The sequence below is a fragment of the Anabrus simplex genome, chromosome 2, assembly GCF_040414725.1.
Source record: "Anabrus simplex isolate iqAnaSimp1 chromosome 2, ASM4041472v1, whole genome shotgun sequence".
Taxonomy (NCBI): Eukaryota; Metazoa; Arthropoda; class Insecta; order Orthoptera; family Tettigoniidae; genus Anabrus; species Anabrus simplex.
In genome coordinates this window covers 587,256,985-587,281,557 of record NC_090266.1, presented here as the reverse complement: position 1 = coordinate 587,281,557, position 24,573 = coordinate 587,256,985, and the positions used below count along the sequence as shown (strand labels likewise).

The 24,573-nt window shown below is 38.2% G+C and overlaps 1 protein-coding gene across 1 annotated transcript in view; it reads right to left on the bottom strand.

The window, feature by feature from the left end:
• The window catches only part of Nuak (Nuak family kinase 1), a 585,653-nt gene that overhangs the window by 43,752 nt on the left and 517,328 nt on the right, over positions 1-24,573 (bottom strand). The window contains exon 17 of the mRNA XM_067140970.2: positions 14,981-15,132. Coding sequence (XP_066997071.2) covers positions 14,981-15,132 — 152 coding nt within the window. The remainder of the gene's footprint in view (positions 1-14,980; positions 15,133-24,573) is intronic.

Below are 24,573 nucleotides of genomic sequence, written 5' to 3'. Positions count from 1 at the left end.
CCAATGTCCATAAGCATATTTTTTAAAAAAATATAATATTTTTTAAAATTTGTATCAATAACTACAAGGGACTTTATCACAATTAACTTGATGTTTTAAGAACCTTGTTATTATCTACCCTTCACTTCAACTGCCATTATTAAATTACTATGGAAGTACAGTGTTTTTAAAAGTGTCAAAAAGTATGTTCTACTGCTACCTAGTGGTGGTCTTGTCAAGCAATGAAGACCTGCAGTGGTCATAAACTAGGCTGTCTGCCTGAGGACTTGACTCAAGCATTGGTAGTAAGTTTCTCGTGTAAGATCATGCTGTTAGCATGGCTATTGTAACACTATTCAGAAACATGGTTGTGATGGACATCGCTCGAGTTGGGGTGATTATTTTTTACCCCGGTTAGTTCGGAGGATGGAACCTTCCTGCTTTCTGCCACCTACAAGATAACCAGTCATCATTTCTCCTACTTTTCCTAAGGATGTAAGGCAAATTAGTAATTACGTGCATAGAGGTATGCCACACTCATATTTGCGGCCTCCAATGAGTAAACCGACTAAAAGTGTGAAATAATATTAATGCGAGTTCTTCAATATTAAATTCTGACTGAAATTTAATTTAATGGATTTAATTTGAGTGATTTAATTGGCTTTATATCTTCGAAAAGTGAAGCTCTACCATAATGGCAGCCCTAGGCATGCCTAGGAGTGGCCATAATCAGGCATGCTCTTAAGCGATTTTGAGGATACCATTACTCATGTTACACATTAACTTAAATTTATTTCTGTTTGTTTTTGGAGTAGTTTAATTCTCACAATATCAATTTTCTTCACTATATGGTGTATTTTAAATTAACATCCTTTGTTTTAAATTTGCTCTAATCTTATTTTGATTTAATTCTGATCATCTCTTATTTATTTGCAACAGTTATGTTTTCTGTTTTTCATCTGGATCAGGCTAAAGATTTTACTAACTAGTTTTTCTGTAATTTCAATTTCATCTTGGGGATGCATGCTTCCATTTTCATTATTATTACTATTAATATTATTAAATATTTTATTAGAGTAACCTGTCACCTTGTGTTTCCTAAATTATTTTAAATTTATCTTGACGACCTAAAAATGGAGATAGCGTGTATGTATTGTAATGTGCGGAATTCAAATTGTTGCCATTTAAATGTATTTTCATGCATTTCGATGCCTTCTTTATAGAGGAGCCTTTCATTTGTCTCCCATTTTGGGGGGCTCAGTCCATTATGTTATGTGGATCCTTGTTCAAAGAGGATAGGATGATTGTTAAGGCTGAGTGTTTTATTTTATGGGATTCTAATGGATGTTATGGGCTGCTTATAATTTTTGGTTTATTTGTGGGTTAAACCAGAGTAATATTCATGATTTATTTTATGTGCTTTTGGGATGTGGTTTTAAATTATCTTGAGATTCCCTAGGTAAGGTATTAAATCAATTTTGGAAATTGGTGTACTTATTAGTGTTTCACTAGGGCATACAAGGAGAACTACAATCTCCATTTTATTAACATTGATAACTACCATATCATAAATTGAAAAGGGGTTCCCTTATTAATTTATTAGTTTATGATTTTTTAACGTAATTATGATTCCACTCAATGTATTTATATTTGGGCTTTTCAAACATTGGTTGCTTTCTCAATCTCAGCCGATACAGATTCACAAATAACATCCCCCATTTGTAATTCCATTTCTTAATTTATTAAACTGTTATCAAGTTGTACAAGTTTTTCATTTATTGACTTTTGAGAATGTATTCTCATTTTGTTCTTGTCCCAGCCTTTTTAGCTTGCTCAAGGGTGTGAGTTTCTTTCAACATAGTTTCTCTTGGGGCTAGTTGGTGCTGGGATGATTTTCCCAGGGTAAGTTATTGTGTAATGCTTCTTTTAAGTGCTATTTTTCTTATCTTTTATGTTGACTGCAGGGATCTTTTATTTTTTCCTTGTTTCCTTGGGTTCTGCATTGGCTCGAGCTCCCTCCTCCCACCCCTTAAAATTCAATTCTACTAGCCAGTTCCTAGTAAGGTGTAGTATAGCCCTGAGGTGCAGGGGTGTCAATAGGGTAGATCATGGGAGAATAATGACAAAATTGAGGGCTACTGGACTAGACAAGAGAGTGACTGAATAGAATTAAAGTAGGCAAAGCATTAATCTGATCCTCTAATGATTAAAAGAGGGGTTCCATAAGGCAGTATTACTGGACCTTCATGTTTTCTTGGATATACAGGATGTATCAAAACTATACAGACAAGAAAATTAGGGATGCTCTTCATGTAAAGAATGATGGTGCAATCTGATTTGTGGGGGAAAAAAAATCTTTTTAAGAAAATGAGGTTCCTTTGTTACATCCAGGCATGTGATTCAAACTGAAGAACTCAATGTATCTGCTATGCCAGAGCACAAGTCGCTACCATGCTTCAGGACAGAGAAGGGGAGGAAGGGGAAATGGGGTGTATGATGGAGACAGACATAAATGCTCCGCGCGTATGCACAAGTTTCCCCGTTCAACTCAAACAAGATTGTCCTTGTCTCTTGCAGGCATCTTACAGGAAAAATCCACTGTTCATTTATTAAGCCATAACTGCACACACAGTACAAGAACACACTGTAATTAAGGCACACTTGTCAGTCAAGGAGTGCATCAAATCATTTCTCTTCTCATCTATTGGTTGCAGTAATGTTCTTTATTAAACAACATGCAATGCTGCCGCCCCACAATTGTGTATTCCTTCACTCACAACATTGTAAATGCAATGAAATACTAAACAAAGGAAATAATACGCCCAATGGTTTGATAACAGTAGAGGTTCAATATCCCCCCCACTTCGATGCACAGTTTACAATGGTGTAGTAGTACCATTTGGACTCTGTTTAGGATGTGTAGTGTGTTGCAAATGACCTGGAAAGCTGCCTGTATTCTTGGTACAAGTACATCTTCTCTTTCTATGGGGTATGCATAGCAGTCAAGCTGTGCAGAACAAACTGTACACTGCCTACTTGGACTGGGAAGTGACTATGCGAAACGAATGAGAAACTTGTGCATTCGCACCGAGCATTATCTCTGTCTCCCACTTCCCCTTTCCCCTCCCTTCCCTTCAGTCCTCTGACACACAGCAACAGGCAGCGGCTGGCTCTCTGGCACAGCAAATACGGCAAGTTCGTCAATTTGAATCGCACGCCTGGAACTACCAATGTAACCTCATTTTCTCAAAGTTTTCTCCACCAATCCGAGTGCACCATCGTTTTTAACATAAAGAGCATCCCTAATTTTTTGTCGGTATAGTTCTGATACACCCTATATATATACTGCATATAAACGGGGTGAGTAGAAAAAACTGGAGTCATAAGTAAAGATTTTTCCAGATGATGTTATACTGTCTAGAGTAATAAACACATTACAGGATTGTGAGCAATGGTAAAAAGATCTTGACAATGTTGTGGGACAGATAGCAGACAATGGTATGTTGGTGAACAGGGTGAGAAGTAAAGATGCAAGTTTCACCAAGAGGAAAGGCCCTCTCAGTTTTAATTACTGTGTTAATTGAGTGAAAGTATCTCATGAGAATCACTGTTAAGTATCTAGGTGTTAATATAGGAGAGATCTTACTTAGGGTAATCATATTAATAGGATTGTAAATAAAGACTACAGGCCAGTTCACATGGTTATGAGGGTATTTAGGGGTTGGAGTAAGGATGTGAAGAAGAGTGCCTATATGTCACTGGTTAGACCCCAATTAGAGTATGGTTCCAGTGGATGTGACCCATACCATGATTGCATAATTCAAGAACTGGAAAAGATCCTCAGGAAAGCAGCACAATTTGTTCTGAGTCATCTCCAATAAAAGAATAGTGTTACAAAAGAGTTGCAAACAATGGAACACAAATATGTTCCAAGCTAAGAGCAGAGAGATGGGCGGAATGACAGTACTAGACGAATAAGCCTGAATGTTTTTTTTAAAGTAGGAAATATGAAGATATGAAGACAAGTTGGAATTTAAGGGGACAAATAGGGACAAATACTTGTTTATATGAAGAGGAATTAGGGACTGGAATAAGTTACCAAGAGAGATGTACAATAAATTTCCAACTTCTTTGAAATAATTCAAGGGGAAAGAAGATTAGGTATGCAAATTATAGGGAATCTGCCACCTGGTGGACAGCCCTAAATACAGATCAGTGGTGATTGTTGGATATAAAGTGTGAACGGACCTTTCAAACATATCCCATAAATTAAGTAGGTTCATGTTGGGCGAACGTGGTGGTCTTGCAATTTCTTGGAACTCTTCAGAATGGTCCTCGAACAAGGCCTGAATAATTTTTTACCAATGGGATAGTGCATTATCTTGCTGAAATATTCCATCCAGATGTGAGGAAAAGCGACATCTATATGGGGCTACAAGCAGCCAAGGAAGACTTCATAAAGGCGGTCTTGATGTTGAGGTGCTTTAAAAATTTACTGATCCTGTCAGTAATTGTTGGAATGCATGGCAGGGACGTTTTCCTTTTATATGTATTTTCCATTTCCTTATGAAGGTATAGGTGAGACTCAACAGCCCTCTTGAAATCATTACTGCTCACTGCTGTATCCATTAGCTTGTAATGCTAAGATTTGTTCCACCTCACCTGGTACTCTCCAGTACTTCCAATTTCTGTGAGACAATTGTTCATACTAATGTAAAGTATGATATATATTGTTTACTTGTCTATTTCAAAGTAACTGCAGTTTACTACTATTGAATTCGTCCTACTTTCTGCTCAAATATGTTGCTAAAATAATTATGTAATTTCCCTTTTCCCAGCCCCCTCACTCTTGCTAGATACCATATCTAAACAATAGTTACTTGACTTAGAGACCCATTATTAAGTAGAAATTCAATTTGGTATCGATCATTTGGGTCCAATGTTTGGTCTTCAAACAAATCAGGCTAAAAATTATATTTGTATAAAAATAACATTTAGAGAAACATTACAAGGCACTTCTCAAAGTCTACCTACTTCTAAAAGCTTTCAGTGGCCATTTGTTCAATTTTGCTTTGCACCAATGAACCACTGCATTATGACCTGGAGCAGGGAGAGTAACACAACATGCTGGTAGGATGGTACTGTATATATAAGGCAGGTCTACAAGCTTGCTGTTAGTAGTGTCTCCGATGTTAGAAAGGATAAATCTGATGTCTCCACGTCTGATAGAGGGCAAATTGTAACTGCATGACGCCTTGGTACCAGCATCTCTGAAACAGCACAGCTAGCGGACTACTTTTGTGCTGCTGTAGTGAGCATGTATCAAAACAGGAGCAACGATGGGGATACAATGCTGCATTGTCCAGCCATGTGCTGACAGTGGCTCACTGATGCCAGAGGCCAGTGGAGGCAGTGTGCATTGTTTGAATCAACCATGGGACCACAGTTTGAGAGAAATTGCCAACAGGTACAATGGCGATGACCAGGCCAATGTTTCCCAACACACAGTTCATCAAACACTGCTATGAATGGGACTGTGACGTGGACAACCCAGCTGTACCTCACTGCTGACTACACTCTTAAAAAAAGAAGTACATGTGGGGGACACAAAATCATCTGTAGATGACTGGAGAAGGGTTGCCGAGCCCAATGAATCCAGATTCCTGGTTCAGCACATCAATGGCTGAGCACATGCACACAGATTTCCATCAGAAGCTATGGCACATGGGCGCAGACAGACTGGTCGAGAAGGTGTGATAATGTGGACAATAATAATAATAATTTTGTGTGGCTATTTCTAGCTGAGTGCAGCCCTTGTAAGGCAGACCCTCCGATGAGGGTGGGCGGCATCTGCCATGTGTAGGTAACTGCGTGTTATTGTGGTGGAGGATAGTGTTATGTGTGGTGTGTGAGTTGCAGGGATGTTGGGGACAGCACAAACACCCAGCCCCCGGGCCATTGGAATTAACCAATGAAGGTTAAAATCCCTGACCCGGCCGGGAATCGAACCCGGGACCCTCTGAACCGAAGGCCAGTACGCTGACCATTCAACCAACGAGTCGGACAATGTGGGCAATGTTTTGATGGGACACACAGAGGCCCAACATTCCAGTCCACCAATTCCTAACAGCTATCCGGTATCTGGACATTATTGGGAACCAAGTCCATCCGTTCATTTCAACAGTGTTCCCCGATGGTGACAACCAATTAAAACAGGACAGTGCACCATGCCATGTTGCCAGGACTGTGAAGGACTGGTTCAAGGAACATGATAGTGAATTTGCTTTAATGCTGTAGCTCCCAAATAGCCCTGATTTGAATCCCATTGCACATTTGTGGTTTGACTTGGTCGTTCTACATCACCACTGCCCAGCACTATATATGCTAACTGGAGGCCCTGCTGTTGTGCTTTTTGTACCGCTACCTTGTTGAATCGATGCCTCACCAAGTGGCCGCTGTTCTGCAGATGATTGGAGAAAGATTGCCTGGTCCAATGAATCCAGATCCCTGGTTCATCACATTGATGGCTGAACACATGCATATCGATTCCCATCAGAAGCTATGGCACATGGTTGCATGATCAGGTGCAGACAGGCTGGTGAAGGAGGTGTGATAATGTGGGCAACATTTTCATGGGCATACGGGAACTTGTCACTTATTTAACAGGTCATAAATTGGTCATAAGTGACAACATTGGTCATAATATTGGCTTATTTTGTAACAACTGTCAAATTCGTTCAATAATGACACACTCAAAATTAGATTAAACATGGGCCCTGTGATACATTCAGTCAAGGGCAATACTCCAAAAAGAAAAATTAAAAAATGTTTTAATAAAAAAATTCATCTTCACACAATGAAATGTTTACATGTCCTGAAGTTCATCATGAGCAGCTCTTGCTGGTTTGCAGACATGATCTGAATAGTGTTTGTAGACAGCAGAATTGAGAAGTCAGCAAACAGACTCTTAGCAACTTCTCTGAAAGTCTTTCTTAATCGTAAACCATTTGCAAAGAGATTTTTTGGCTTACCCATAAGGCAAGAACTTTGAATGAAGAAATCGCTGCATAAATACTCTTCTGGAATGCATTTTTAATATAAGCTGTTTTGAGATGAAATTACCTTCCAGAACTTTGCTTCCCTCAGTTGAAAATTTATTTCAAATTTTCCCTAGTTTGGTAATGCCTTCCCAGACTTCCAAGCTTGAATGTACAAATATCATCCATGTACAAATGACAGATATATTTTCTTCCAAAGCAAGTAAAAGTAAACTGCAATTGCTACCTACAATGAAATGGTAGATGATTTATTTTCATGAATCATTATTATTTCTGGAATAATACCCACAACAACAAAAAAAAAAAAAAAAAAAAAAAGAAGGCATTAACTGGTAAGTATCTACTAACTCTAGTTTTCTTAGGTCGATGCCCTGAATAAATAGTACAAAAAACTATTTTTACACTGCTCAGTTTTCAGACTGACTTTGATGATGATGATGATGATGATGATGATGATGCTTGTTTTAAGGGGCCTAACATCTAGGTCATCGGCCCCCAGACTGACTTTGCTGTATGGAGTAACAGCTGGGAGGACTCCAGAATACCTTGAAAGGAACAGACATGAACATAGCTTCAGTGGTGGTGTCAAATGAGATGAATAGAGGAGAATAGGATGCCAAGCAGAATAATAGGCTAGGTCATGGAGGGTACGAGAAGCTGAGGGAGAAAGTCAATGATAGCTAGACTTCGTTCTAAATGGTTCAAAAGAAAGGTATGTTGAACTAACTGAGGCCACAGAGCTAGTAGCAAATAGAGCAAACAGAGGATTGTGGAGACACTCAGTTCATTCACAGTAACTTGCAGACTGAAAGATGAAAGGCATATCAGTCTATAATAATAATAATAATAATAATAATAATAATATATGCATTTAATGTTATATTTACAAATTGGATTTTAACTGATGTAATGCTTGACAAACTCAAGTGATCAACAACAGAAAGTTTAAGTGGTAGTTATATTGCTAGCACATAACAGAATAAAAAGAAGGGGAAAGGAAATCTACATTTCTGTCTTAAGCTCACTATCTATAGTGAAATATGTTTGAGGCAAATAGTTGCTCTTAGATCTTTTCATACATTCAACATTTTACAGAGGCACACCATAAGTTTTGAAGAGTAGACAGGGAAGGTCAAGGACAATAATGGACAATTGCTAGTTCTCTGCTATCTTTTCAACAATTTCCAGAAATACAGATTTCTACATTTGTCACTTTCCCATTTAAAGACTATATACAGAGCATAAAGAGTAATGGCATCAAAGTTTTAGGCTGGGATTGCCAAAAATAATTTGCAACTGACTAGCTGACAATCCCTACACCATATATTCAGCAATACTGTTTAGGAAATGGACAACTGCTATTGCTTAAAAACCTATCTATTTAAGATATCAACATGAATCTTTAAATCAGTTTTCATATTTTTAACTGTACAGAAATGGGATAAAATGTTACGTTTTAGCCAGTAAGTTGTCTTTCTTGCTGAATGTTGCTTAATGACTTTTCCTCCCAAGTATCAAATATTAAAGGGGATGCTGAGGTGAAAGAGAGTTGAATAAAAAATGTTAAAAAATGGAAAATAGTTGCAGTTGAAAATGTAGACCTAGTCTTATCACAAATGAAAATGAAAAAAAAAAAAAAAAACATTCAGTCATTACGTATATATACGAGTATATATATAAGTCTATCATTTTTAATAAAATTCATATTTATTTTTGAAAATAAGAGAATGGCATAAATGCTGTAGAAGTTGTTCAATAGCACACCCACATATTTGCTACTGCAACTTTGTTCGAACATCTCCAGTAGAGCAAATTGGTTGGTGAGAATGGAGATTCTTACTATCATTACACTTCCACCAGTTCATAATACAAATGACAAAACTCAATCAAAATAATTACTGTTAAAACTGAACTATTCAATTTAATGGAGGAGTCATTGCAAAGATACACTATGGACAATGTTTCACACCCACTATTGTATAATGTTAATGTAAAAAATTACATAAAACATGGAATAAGTGATAACTCAAACCATAAAACACTACTTTAAAATCTGAACTTCATATGAATACAATCCAGCACTAAGTGAAAGTGCTTCCATATACCAAAGGTCACTGATTACACACACATACAAGACAGCTCACATCTCGTGGTATAAGATGTATGTTCAGTACTCAGACAAAAGGCTGATAGGTTCCACCATCAGCTGTCATATATGGCCTAGGCAGCACTGAAGAGGTGTACAAGGAAAATGAGGAGTAAGGTAGTTTCCCGTTATTTTCCTCAACGAGCCAGAACTTGCTATTACCTACCAGTCTGTCAAGCCCACTGAAATACACACACCAACTGACCCTATGAGCAACATTTTCACACCATTCATAACAAGGTAGCCAGCAGTAACCAAGAAGAGCCACTGATATTCATACTGACAGGAATGGGTAGTTTGGTCAATCACAGCTAGGAGATGCTAATGCACAATTTTTTAAATTATGTTGAAAACCATATTAATGGAAAGGAAGTGTCACTTCACGTGCTTCAATACACACTTTTTCCTTGATTTAAAGATCATCATAAAAATCAAAGCCATTCTCTTATATAGTGCTGGTGGCTATGATACAACTGATTAAATATTGTGCTGATATAAACGGTATTTTCATTTAATACATTGTGTTGACATGAAGAGACAGCTCAGGAAGAGAGTGAAGGTGATTTGAACAGAAGGATAGGAAATAAGATGAGCAATCTCGAAAAGATTTGGAAGCTAACAATATTGGGTTATGCTACTATGGGATTGTGTGTATCTCTCATTTTTCTTATACACTATTCAAAAAATCAAATTGAGGCACTTGTATCTTTCAAGTCCAATAGATCAATCCCCATTCCTCAACACAATCGGACAATGTAGATAGGAACATCTGAAGATGTGACCAAATTTCATTTTTTGAGCAATGTTAGATACAGAGTGGTCTATTAGCCCCTGAAAATTCATGAAGATACATAATCCTTTGAAAAATGATAGTCCTAAAGGTTGATATTTCCCTACTTGTTACCTACATGCTAGTAACTTAATAAGAACCAATCTTACACATGGAAAAATTTACCATATGCAATCTTTGCACCAGTAAGAATAGGCCATTCCACAAACACACTGTTATAATCAAGTTAGTAGGTTTGTCACAGTGATCTGTTGCGATACTAAATGAAAGCTGTAAAACATGAACCAAAGGTACAACAAAGGAATTAGAAGTCAACGTGAAAGGGCCATGTATAAGCAGTGTGCTTCCCGTGAGCACAGAGCAAGGTTGATGAATCGGTAAGGTATCAGCAAGGTCTTTAAGATCTGAAAGTGGATCCACAGTTCAAATCCTGCTTTAGGCAGATATTTCTGAATGTATTCACAGTTTCATTCACATGACAGAAGTCACTACAGGTGTAACACGTGTATCACAAGTGCTTTCATGAGAGAAGAAAACCAACAGCCAATATGTTCTAGAGCCTTCAACAATGTTTATGTTCAACTGGGGCATTTGGAAGGAGATTCCTATAGAGATACACTTATAGCATATGCTCATAATGAAGAGGTTCTTTTAGATGCTGTCTTGAATATGTCTCATATTTATGGGTATAAAGGTCCTAGAACAGACCGACATCAGTTGGTCATCTATTATGTGAGTTTTGCCTAACACTAAATTTCATCCATACCATTTATAATTACTCCGGGTACTCCCGTTTTCCCTGTCATCTTTCATTCCAGCAACACTCTCCGTTATCATTTAATTTCATCTGTCAGTCATTAATCATTGGCCCAGAGGAGTGCGACAGGCCTCGGCAGCCGGCACAATTCCTATCCTCGCCGCAAGATGGGGGCTTCATTCATTCCATCCCTGACCCGGTCAATGACTGGAAAACAGGTTGTAGGTTTTCATTCATTTTTCACCATTTACAATTACATTAGAAGTTTCACAATCTGACTTCAATGCTTAGGGAATATTCTGTCAAAGGTCATTACTCAAAGTGGGCAGTGATGCAGCCTTTATATCAATAGTCCTCTTTTTGGATTAATCATGGTACGTAACATCCAACTACAAACAGACCTTTTCAGGACCAGATAAAAATTCAGTCTTTGGTAATGTCTACAACAATAGAAAATGAAAATTAATGTACTCGCTGGAATTTGATACAACGTTTGCACGGCGTAGTTTCTTATCAGTGCAGGTGCATGCTTTTGCCACCTTAGCTAGGGTGAGGCTTAGCAAAGAGCAGAAAGTTTGTAGTCAATATGGTATCTGTTCATATACTTCTTGTATGCTTCCTGTTCTAACACAAGTGTTATTTGCAGCTGTGATCATTTCATGCGTTCACTGCAGTATCCGTCTTTGAATTACCATTAGTGCTAACAATTCTGTCTGTATTGCCGTGCTTCAACCCACACATATCATTGTACTAGCCCTGTACAGAAAAAGAGATTGATATATATAGTTGTCTAGAGCCTCCATGGCACAGGCAGCAGCACGCCGGCCTCTCACCGCTGGGTTCCGTGGTTCAAATCCCCGGTCAGTCCATGTGAGATTTGTGCCGGACAAAGGAGAGGCAGAACAGGTTTTTCTCTAGGTACTCCAGTTTTCCCTGTCATATTTCATTCCAGCAACACTCTCCAATATAATTTCATTTCATCTATCATTCATTAATCAATCTCCCAGAGGAGTGCTTCGGCAGCCAGCACAATTCCTATCCTCGCCGCTAGATGGGGGCTTCATTCATTCCATTCCTGACCTGGTTGAATGACTGGAAACAGGCTGTTGATTTTAGAAATATATAGTTGCCTATTAACTGCAGATTAAATAAAGCTAAATTTGGAGGGGCTGGTGGACCACTCTGAGTAAATAGAATCAAATTGGATGCAAGAAGTTCTTTCAGAAGATTTCACGACCATGTAATTAAAAACAATGAAAGTAATAATAATAATAATAATAATAATAATAATAATAATAATAATAATAATAATAATATTGGCTTTACATCCCACTAACTACTTTTTCAGTTTTAGGAGATGCCGAGGTGCTGGAATTTTGACCCGCAGGAGTTCTTTTAGGTGCCAGTAAATCTACCAACACGAGGCTAATGTATTTGAGCACCTTCAAATACCACCAGACTGAGCCAGGATCGAACCTGCCAAGTTGGGGTCAAACATTGAAAGTAAGCAGCAGGTACCTACAAGGTTCATATAGTAAAAATGATATAACTGATACCTAAACTACTTCTCTTGAAGTTAAAGACATGGAACATTTATAAATCAATATTCTTAGGTGTGGAAATGAAGCTCCTTTAACTACAGAGTGATCAGATATGCTTAAATCTGGCGTCCACGGTATTTTTTCGATGGGTGAGCTCAACTTTTTCGCCATGGAGAGGGGATGGTGCAGTATGCGGATTGGCTAGCAGGATATAGCTTGAGGCAATGCGGCTGATACGCTTACCGACGGTATCAACAAATTTCTATGAAACACCTTCCCACCTTGTCAATACTTCCATAGTCTACACCAACATTGACTCATTTTTGACGTGGAAACCTGTTCCTGAAACAACCGTAAAGGGACAAAGATCTGTTGCTCACACTTCGATGCACTTTTGTTTAATATTTTGCTTGATATCATGTGATATTGTACGAGACTGCACTTTACGATGTGTGCTTTTATATGTGATATAGTAGATGCAAACATCAATAAAGAAATGCAACATTTATATTGCACATATCCTACATGTTGACCATTCACAGTTGTTACTAGCTGAGACCTGTAGAGAAACTCTTTCAAAAAAACATTTGCTAGGTTGTGTAACATATCATCTTGGATATGACCTGTGGACTATGCCTCTTTCAAGGAAATGTTTACTGTATGGTGTAAAATATTATTGTGGAATATTTTATTTGTATTCCTTTTATCTAAACTTTGAAATGTAACTACTAAATTGTAAATTATTATTATCGTTAAGTGATATTTTGTAACGTTCTGGAAATTTTGTGATACGGACTTTTGGAACAGGGTGTGTTGGCCCCTGTCAATTCTAGAAGCATGTCTTTACTAATTCTGGAAGATGGAAGGTTCGTGATTAGGGTTTGCCAATGTTCCGGAATATTGTGAAAACATCATGACTTGATAAAGAGTTTTGATTGGTGGATCTGGGTGGCGATGGGAAAGCTCCTGTGCTCTGACTGGTCACTCGGTAATCACACCGGGGCCAGCCTTGCCTTTTTAAGAGAGTGAGGCGAGATTTCGTGGTCTTTCATTCTCTCGTCAGTCCAGCGATCAGACACACGTCGGCGAATCCTCGCTCCCGGGATGGGCTACCTTGGGGTAAGCACTGTTGGTTTCAGTTCCACTTTAATTTTACATTTAATGTTCGCTTGTATTTTCACATAGGAGTTTGCCCTACTCGCCCAGACTTGCTACTCAATTTCTCTGATGCCTCAGAAAGCACGTTAATTTTCATTTAATATTGTATTTGTATCCTGTGTTTCTTCTTACCCTCAAAACTGTATTGTAGAAGTTGCATTATGTTAAGATATGTTTAGTTAACCTCCTGAACTAAAACAAAAGCTCTTGGCAAACTACATCTGATTTGTATTCTGGAAAAGGCGTGACTGGATTGTTTGGATAGATGAATTTTGTTCCGAATTTCCTTTGTAATGTTTATTTTGGAAAATAATATCTTGAATCAAGGGATCACCGTTGATTTTTATGGAAACCTGCAATCTTCGTATCCCAATGGCCCTGGTAGGTTTCCCAGACCCGCTCCACATTCCTTTATTATAGTCGTCACGTTGCCCAACCTGATGTTTATTTGTTTGTATTGGCGCAGTTCATCTGATGTTTTATGGTGTGCTAAGGTTTTAAAGTGCCGTGTAATTTGATTTTTTCCCCTTTTCTTAACTGTGTATCGTGTAACCACTGGAAACCGGTTACACTAGCAGTAAGTATTTCCACACATCCCTCTCCACCCTTTCTTACTTTAATAATCCATATTCCTTCCTCTCAAGATTTACTTTCATCCTGTCTTTGGACTTCCGTTCCATGTTCACAAAGAATGTCCTAGTAAATGCGAATGTGAATCAGTCGTACTGAATGTGTTGTGTTCGCTCAGACTGTCTAGCGCCAAGCGGTCGGAGAAGTCACATAATATTGCTGAAAAGGGCAGTTCCTTTCTTGGATTCATGGAAGTTTCAACACCTCACTTCATAATTTGGTAAGTAAAGCACTGCTTAAAATTGTTTGTGTTATATGGTTTATGTTCTTGCTACGGACCTCGACTTGCATGTGGCAAAGGAGCATGCGCTTGCCCAAAGGGAAAGCACAGCGCGCCGGAGTAAAGCATACCTGATTATCCTGTATATGGATGTCTACTAGAGCTTGCAAATATACAATGTACCTGTCAATCCACAATTCCAATAATACCTGAACACATGAGTACATTCATGTTAACTCTTCACCTAAACCATACAAAAATGTCTTTATGATAATAACATGTGCAGGACACACAAGACAAATGCAAGGAAGAACTATACCATAAAGTGCAATTGGAAAACTGGTGTTCCTTTTTAAGTCCTACAATTAAGAATATAACTTAAATATAAATCTGAATGGCTATTGTATGATAAAAAATTGTTGAATGACTGTTTGAAACATTGTGAAGATGGTTACAGGATGTACAATGTAGATGAAGTGTCTGTCGTATCTTCCGGTTACCTAATACTTGATAAGTATAATAAACAGAAGTTTCAGCACATCTTTTTAAAAGAAATAATATAACAAAATGACACTACAATATGACGTAACTAGTAGAGAGGAAAAAATTATACATTATAAAAGATCATGCACTGAAACTTTACAAAACCAGTTCATTTAAAATGGGTTAAAAATCTGTGACACAGTTAAAGAGGCACTTACCTCGAGGAAGAGTTCCCGTTGTGCTACTGGTCTCACTGTAAACGCTATCACAGTCCGATACATCACGACTCACGCTGCGTCGCCAAGGTGTGGAACCTAATTCACTATCTCGACTGAAGGAGCGTGAGAACTGAGAACTTTCGGATAACCGTCTGCATTAGAAAAGAAAGAAAAAACAAATTCTTCACAATGAAAATAAAACAAGATAAGTACTTTCACAGCTGTTCAAATAAAGTTGTTGAATTAAAGTACTTAAAGTATCTTGTAAAATAAGAGTACCATAAACATTACAAAAAACCAGGAAGAGTATTTGTTTTTAAATAGAATATTATTTGCAATAAAACTGTTACAAGTGAACTATGTAGTGCGAGTGGAATGTATTTTTTTTTTTGAAGACTTTATTTGTAAAATACGATATGATGCTTTATTTTTAATGACCTAACCTGTACTGTATAATATTGTAACATAGGCATTTGTAAATAGTAGAATTCTGTTCTATAGTTCCTGGAAGGACCCAGAAAGTTACATGAATTATGGAACAGGGTGTGTTGTTTTGTGGGTAATGTATTCTAGAAAATATTTCTGACTGTTCTGGAAATACGACATTCGCGATCAGGCGTATTCTAGAATGTTAGTCAAAATTCGTGATCGAAAGTAAGATTGTGATTGGTGAGTCTAGGTGGCAATAGGGAACTCGTGCACGCTGATTGGCTGCCTCCAAGGCCGGAATTTCCTATATATATTGAGCGAGGCAGTGTTCGAAGGAATTCTGTATCCTGAATTCTGTTGGTCTTGGTCTATCTGTCTGCGAGCAGCCTATCTCGTTGACATCCCCCGGTTTCCGGGATGGCACTCTCCTCGGGTAAGCACTCTTGAATTCCGTTCCTGCTAAAATTTCCATAATGTTCCGATTTGCTTTTCATACAGGAGTCTGCCCTAACCTCGCCTAGATTCACCAAATTAGTTACTTATGACGCCTTAGTTTTTCAGCTGAGCTTACCTGTTCGTTTCCGAGGCATTCCCATTTCTTGTTTCACTAAAATATGTAGATTGTAGTTAAATATTATTTCCCTTGGGGTTTGCCTCTGGTAGTTCTGTATCACTTGATGTACGCAAGATTTTGGATAACCTGTTTCACATCACCGTAAATTGCATTGCACAACTGCATTGGTAACTAGATGTATAGTTGATTTGAAATTTGAATTTACACTGCTACGAAATAAGCAATGTATATCACTGAACTTATAGCTCATAACTTGGAATTGTATTTGGAATGTATTTGTAAAATTATTTTGTAAATAATATTTTTCAAATCTAAGGACCACGGCGATTTATTTCGGAATCCGCTATCTAAGCCATGTCCATGCCTTTGGTAGGTTCACAGCCCTTTTCATCTTCCCGGTTTGTTGTTCACTAGTTGGCCCTACTGATATTTACGTACATGTTTTTGTTGGAGATTCGCGTAATGCCAGCTAATGTTTTTCCGAGTGTGTAGTGATTTCTGATATTGTGCTCTTACCTTCCCCTTTTAACTGTGTTTGCGCCTAGTTTTGGTGTTACCACTGTAGTAGAGGTAACAAAAACAAATCCATGCAACAATAAAATTGCAAGTAATAATTAACATGTTCTAATCAAGGGTGTGCTGCATACATAATACTGGAGAATAGGGTAGTTTCTTTCTTGGATTTATTGACAACAACTTGAAAGTAAGTCCATCATTCTACATTGAAAAACAAAGATGAAGTGCCAATTCAAGTCACTAGAAACAGACAACAATGAGTCATGAAATGCCATCTGAAGTTCAAGAAATTGAAGAAAGGAAAGAATACAAAGAGATGTGATCTATACAAGTTGAAAGAAAAGAGTGTGAGGGATTGTTTTGAGGAACATATTGCACAAAGACTAAATGAAAAGGCACAAGGAAACACAATAGAGGAACAGTGGACAGTCAAGAAGAATGAGGTCAGCAGGGCTGCTGAGGAAAGGTTAGGAAGAAAGGAAAGATCAACCAACATTCACTAGATAAATCAGGAGACACTAGACCTGATTGATGAACAAAGAAAGTATAAGAATGCAAAAAAATAAGGAGGGCAAAAAAGAATACAGTCACTTAAAGAATGAAGTGGATAGAACATGCAGGATAGCTAAGAAAGAATGGCTGAAAGAGAAATGCAAGGATGTTGAAGGTTGTATGGACCTAGGGAAGTAGATGCTTCATACAGGAAAATTAAGGAAACCTTTGGAGAAAGGAAAACTAGGTGTATGAATATTAAGAGTACAGATGGAAAACCACTTCTAGGGAATGAAACAAGACAGGAAGATGGCAAGAACATATCCAACAGTTGTATAAATATAAAGATGTAGATGATATGGTTCTGGAACAAGAAGAGGCTGTTGATGCTGATGAAATGGGAGACCCAATTTTGATGTCAGAATTCAACAGAGCTTTGAGACATCTAAAGAGAACAAGGCACCTGGAATTTACGACATTCCCTTTGAACTACTGACTGCCTTAGAAGAAACCAGCATGGCAAGGTTATTCCATTTAGTATATAAGATGTTTGATACAGGAGAAATGCCATCTGATTTTCGGTAGAATGTTGTTATACGTATCCCCAAGAATGCCGGTGCTGACAAGTGTGAAAACTACTACACCATTACTTTAGTATCTCATGCCTACAAAATTTTAATATGTACTATTTACAGAAGAAATTTAGGAACATGTAAAGCAATCCTGAGTTTACATCTGAACTTAGAGGACTGAATTAAGAAGGACAAGCCCACATATATGGCATTTGTAGATCTAGAACAGACATTCGATAATGCTGATTGGCCCAATCTATTTGAGATTCTGAAGGTGATTGGGAGCAGACACTGAGAATGAAGAATTATCTACAATCTGTGTAATAATCAGTCTACAAAGATAAGAATCGAGGGCTTTGAAAACGAAGCAGCAATCCAGAAAGGAGTGGAGCAAGGCTGCAGTTTGTCCCCACTCCTTTATATAGAACAGGCGGTACAGAAAATCAAAGAGGAATTTGGTAAAGGAATCACAATCCAAGGAGAGAAAACAACAACAACAACAACAAAAACAATAATAATAATAATAACAATAATAATAATAATAATAATAATAATAATAATAATAATAATAATAATAATATGTGGCCTCCAAAGAGGCCTGCTGCAGGTCTTTCAAACCGACGCCATATACGCGACCTGCATGTCTATGAGGATGGGGGTCTACCTATTATGAATTCTAATGATGAAAACAGCACGCGCGCGCGCACACACACACACACACACACACGCGCGCGCGCGCGCACGCACACACACACACCCCCAGCCCCCAAGCCATCGGAATTAACCAATGAAGGTTATTATCCCCGACCCGGCTGGGAATTGAACCTGGGTGCCGCTGGACCAAAGGCCAGCACACTAACCATTATCCATGGAGCTGGACAATTGCTGAATGGTATGGGCAGAGTCTTGTGGAAGAAATACCAGATGAAAATAAATAAGTCCAAAACAAAAATAATGCAGTGCAGTCAAGTGAAGTCAGGTGATGCAGGTAATATTAGATTACGTAATGAAGTCTTAAAGGAAGTAGATGCATATTGTTACTTGGGTAGTAAAATAACTACGATGGCAGAAGTAAGGCGAACATAAAAAAGGAAAGCCTCTCTTAAGAAAAGAAATTTGCTCACTTCTAACATTGATGTAGGAATGAGAAAGATGTTTTTGAAGACTTTCGTATGGAGCGTGGCAATGTATGGACATGAAACATGTACGATAACTAGCTCAGAAAAAAAGATAATACAAGCGTTTGAAATGTGGTGTTACAGAAGAATGCTTAAGGTGAGATGGATAGATAGACCGACTCACAAAGCGACACTGAATCAAGCTGGCGAGAGGAGATCTATTTTGTTAAATTTGATGAGAAGAAGAGAGAGAATGATGAGACACATCTTAAGACCCCCCAGGACTTATTCAGTTTGTTTTTGAGGGAAGGGTAGGTGGTAAGAACGGTAAGGGTAGACCAAGGTATGGATATGACAGTAGATTAGAGCAGATGTAGGACGTAGTAGTCATGTAGAAATGAAAAGGTTAGCACAGTATAGGGTGGCATGGAGTGCTGCATCAAACCAGTGTATGGACTGATGACTCAAACAACAAAAACAGCAACAACAACTAAAACAACTTCAACAATATCATTCTGGAAATCATTTGTAATACCTCTGTGCACATCTATCATATGATTTCTTTTTTAAGATGTTTCAACAATAAATACTCATTGCTCAATTGTGTACTTAACCATGATGGGTAATTGTTACTGTGCACATTATAGTTCCAATCACCAAGTGCATCAAGTAAATTACGTATATCATTAGCACAAGTATAGTTTTCTACTAACGAGCCTTACAGGTCAGAGAATGAGACAAAAAGTTTTAGTCTCCTGCCAGGTAGCTCCTTACTTGTCCCTTGAGTGAGGAATACAGCCTGTCATTCCTGTCAGCTCACAACGTACACCATACTTGTGTTTACAATTGAGAAATTTCATTGTAATGATCCGTATTGATGTAATTTGATTAAGAACTTTATTTAAAGTGTCCACCTAATCAATACACATCACTTCACTGATTAGGTGGACACTTTAAATAAAATAAAATTTGTAACACTTTAGTTTGTCGTAAACTCTTGTTTGGTGGTTATGGTATATTATTTACAAAATATATGATTGTTTTGTGAATACCTATCTTGATAACTACAAGTAAAGAGGCGAGTTTGATGCTGTGACAAATCTTAGCAAGCCACAATTCCAAATTAACACAACTACGTATGCTCAATGGAATGAGGTTGCAGTACTGTCAATCTTGAGACTAACCATGGATTAACAGATGTATTATGCCACTGTGATTCATAAGTTAATTCTATGAGTATGAGGACAAGATATTACAATCCCAAAGAAAGAAGGGGAGTAATGTTTATTTCCATCCATAACCACAAAAAGAAAAACAATACAGGCTTACTGAATGTCTGAATTTCAGAAAAACTAAGGTTAATTAAAACTATGAGCATGGAAGCAAGAAAGCTAAATCATGTACTGTAAATATGAATGATTAAGAGTGTTATTAACTTTGTATTACACTGCCCAATAATTGCTAAGGACTTCTTGTTAGAAAGGAATAATCACAGGCAAGGATGGAAGACATGAAACACGGTACATTTATGTAACAGAGATGGCGTGGTATATTGATAATGAAAATTGGTACAGAATTCACCTCATGGGCAAGCAGGTTAACAGACATAAAGAAATCAATAAATAATGTTCTTGTTTGAAACAGTTCAGATTCAAAAAAGAAATGTTGATATCAATCTCTCAGTAATGAACTTGCCCTCCTTGGACACTAATGTACATTTTGCATCTATTGTTCATGCTGTCTACTAAACTGTTGAGGAGTCCTTGGGGGATATTGTCCCATTCCTTTCTCAAGGCTGTTTCCAGTTGTTGCACAGAGGGGAATTTTGTTAGCATTCAAGGCATGCTCTATAGGATTTAAGTCTGGAGAGCACACATGCCGTTCGATACGTTCAGTATTTTCACTTTCCAGTGTGTCCGATACAGCAGCGGTCCTGTGTGGGCGGGAATTGTTGTTCATAAGCAGAAAGTCAGGACCTACCACACTCTTAGAAAGATAAACATGTCCAGAATAATCTCTCTGCAATTCTGCTGTGCTGTAACGGTACCTCATTCAAAGATATACAGCGGAGTTCGGCCATTGTGCATAATGCCTGCCCACACCACAACGCCTAGGACATACCAACGATGCTCATGAACATTCTGTGGTGTGTAATGTGTTCCCCTATCTCTCCACACTAACTGGTGGCCAGAATCACTTGTCACAGTGACGCAGGATTCATCGGAGATCATCATTCTAAACCACTGTTGCTGACCCCAACCAACATGTTCCTTACACCAACAAACTCTTTCTCGATGATGGCGCGTTTGAAGTGGGATGCATTTAAGCGGGCTTCCGAGCATACAAACCAGCTTGAGCTTGATTTAATATCCGCAAAATGGTTCTGGCAGATACACGTGTACCGGTAGTGGTTGCAAGGTCTGCAGCTATCTGTCGAGGAGTGAGATGTCCGTTTCTTTTCGCCACTAGGGCTATATATCGATCCTCTTGCGGTGTTCTGATCCATCTAAAACCCCCAGCATGCTTTCGTATAGCATTTCCACCCTCAGCGGCCTTTTTTAATCGCAAGATGACACTTTTCAACACACCCATTACTGTGGTCACGTTAGTGACACTTTAACCAGCTTCGAGCCATTCAACTGCTCTTCCACGATCGTATGCACTCAAATGATGTCTTGCAACCATTCCTTTTACAGTTAAGGCACCTGTTTCCATCCCACAAGGGCTTTTGCACGAATATGTTCAACAACGACCTTCATCAAACACCACACTGCATGAACTGTCGAATGAATATAGAGCTTTTGTGCACTGGCTTTGCTGCAGATAACACATCCCACCCTCTCCACCCCCATTTTACTCTCATTGGTCGGTTGTTCCCGAGCAATTGTCTGTTGTCCCTTAGCAATTGTCAGGCAGTGTAAAACAAACCATGAATATAAAGAAACAGGTGAATGCTTCTTTCTTTATTTATTTCTTTCTTTCTATTATATTCCTTTAAGTACAGATAATATTTCTTTCAGTTGATCTATAACTAGAAACAAATTGTCCCTGGGCAAAAACAATAAGAGTTTCATAGTATGCTGCAATACAATAGGAAAAATGTAGAGAGATCTATTGGTATCAGCTTCAGAATAACTCAATGGAAGAACACACAAATTTGAAAGGGCATGGTGAAAAGAGACTCTTAAAGACATTTAAGTCTACTCACTTGAATTTTGTAGTCCTCTTTTCCTTGGAAGCTATACGAAAACTAACAAAAGTTATGTTAGCCTTTATTTAATGAACAATGATGGACAAGCTAAAAATCATTCAAATTGCTCTTAAATTGCAAACAATTCATAGCACAGATCACATCATTTCAATGGTGTCTAAAGAATAGGAAGAACTCATTATTTAAACCTTATCCTCAACAAAAAAATAAGACAAAAGAGTGAGTGTCCCAACTAAAGTGATGATGAGCTTTGATTAGAATTAGCTTGGAATCAAGAGTCTTAGATTGGATTAAGAAAATTTATAGAAAAAATCCCTAAATTTCTGCCAATGCATTACAGGCATTAAGCAAACATAAAGCAAATTAATGTGTGATAGGTTCACACTACCCTAATAAAAGAACTGAAAATTCATAAAAAGATAAGGAAGCTTCACAGGAGCAATAAGCTCAACAGCTTTTATGAAAGTAGGAAAATATTTGTTTATCTCATACAAATGTTTTCTTTCAAACAAAGAAACCATGTAATGAACCAAGATAAAATAGCAAATGTGTATGCACACACAGAGAGAAAGAGGAAAGAAAAAGAATCATTTGATGTTAAATCCCCATCTCAATTTATTACTTGGTGCTATGTCTATTCACTAAGATCAGACAACTCATAACACATGGTAAATGTTCTATTACTCTTTACTTATATTAAAATTACAATTAAAAGTTCAGAATAAATGAATATTTACTCCATATCACTTTACATTTGTTTATATAGAAAATCACATCTTATCTGTAGTTACATCATAAAGTCTGTATCCCTTTCTTCCTCAGCAAAAAATTAACAAAGTAGCTAAAGAAATCTGTTAGCCATTGGTTGAGAGAAGCTTCGTCAGGAAACACTTGCCCCTGAATGTGGTTAGAAAGCGAGCGGAAATAATGGAAATCTGAGGGGGTAAGGTCAGGGTATTTCGGAGGATGAGGAAGAGGTTCCCAGCTAAGTTCAACAATCACACCTTTGGTCAACTGCGCTGTATGCAGATGAGCGTTTATCATGGAGCAATAAGACTGGTTGTTGTCTTTGTCTTTTGTTATCAATAGCAACAGCAAGCCATCTTAGCTGGTCACTATACACAGCAAAGGTAATTGTTATGTTTTTCGGAAGAAGTTCATGGTGAAGAATGCCATCTTTGTTCCGCCAAACACAAAACATGATTTTCTGTGGATGGGCACTATCCCTGGCACGGGGAGTTGCTTTCTTTGATGGGCTGAGCCACTCCTTCATCTTCTTCATGCTGACATATACAGGCACCATTTCTCGCCACCGGTGACAATGTTCAAAGGGAATGCTTTGTGCCTCTCACAAGCCAACCGGTGCCGGACAAGCAATGACGAACAGATGTTTACTCGCTGATTTTTGTTACTGTCACTTAGCACATGTGGTACCCATATACCCAATTTCTGTACCTTACCCATCGAATGCAAATGGCGTACAATAGTTGACTGATCACATTAAAAAACTTGCGACATTTTCCGCGTTGTCTGACGAGGATTCCTATGAAGCAACTCATTCAAGCGATTTTCGTCAAAATCTGAAGGTCTTCCAGAACGTGGATCATCAGGCAAGTCAAATCATCCTGCTCGAAAGCGTGAAAACCAATTTCGTGCTGTTCTTTCAGCAATTGCTTCATTCCCATACACTTCACACTGGATCTTCGGTTAAACTCAAAGAGTAAAATGTGTCGGAAATGCTCACTTTTCTCAACACGACATTCCATATCAGTTTGTCTGAAATATACATAAATAATACGTTCACAATCAATAAAATCTGTGTTTCACAACACACAAACTCCAAACTCAGTTTAAACAACAGAATAACGATAAGCAATTCCTTCACGCTGCATTGTTTGCAACCCAAAAGAATACCTCACAAACTTATGCATCGACCCAATATTCACACCGAGAGTTTGTTCGCCTTAATTCCACTAATGGCTACAATATAAGAGACACTGAGCAGAGTGTATTAACATATTATGGCTATGGAGCCAGCTCTGGACTTGGGACTATCAGCTGTTTTGAGAATAGTTTTATGTAGTTTCCCCATTTTCACTTCCAGGCAAATGCCAAGACAGTTCCTATTCATAGGCCACAGCCGAGTCTCTCCTCCTCCTCCTCCTCCTCCTCCTCCTCCTCCTCCTCGCTGAATTTCATTCACAATCATTCATTCATCTTCATAAGCTACTCAACTGAGGTTGGAGCCAGGAAGGGCAACTGGCTGTAAAAATAAGTCATAATTTCATCTTGCCTCATCCCTGACCTTGTGTCATGAAATGGGTCTAAGGAGTACAATGTACAAGATGCGATGTGATTTATACAACTCTATTTGGACAAGGCAGGAGCTGGCCTGATCCCTTACCCTCTTAGATCAAATTTCTCTAGCCAACCTCAGATTAACCTGCTCAGATACATTAACACTTACAGGTGTGGGTAGTAAAAAGGATAGTCAGGTTTTCAACCGCTCAAGTTGAAGTTAGCTGCCTGCTGTTTGTGTTAATGTACAACCTGTGTCAATAAAGTTCGGTGAATGAAGTCAGAATGGTCGATCCGGCAACACTGGCAATACGCAATGCTCCACCTGCTCACAACGTTGTTCAGTTGAGCATTGTGTGTGTGCCGTGTAAGACCTATTTGAC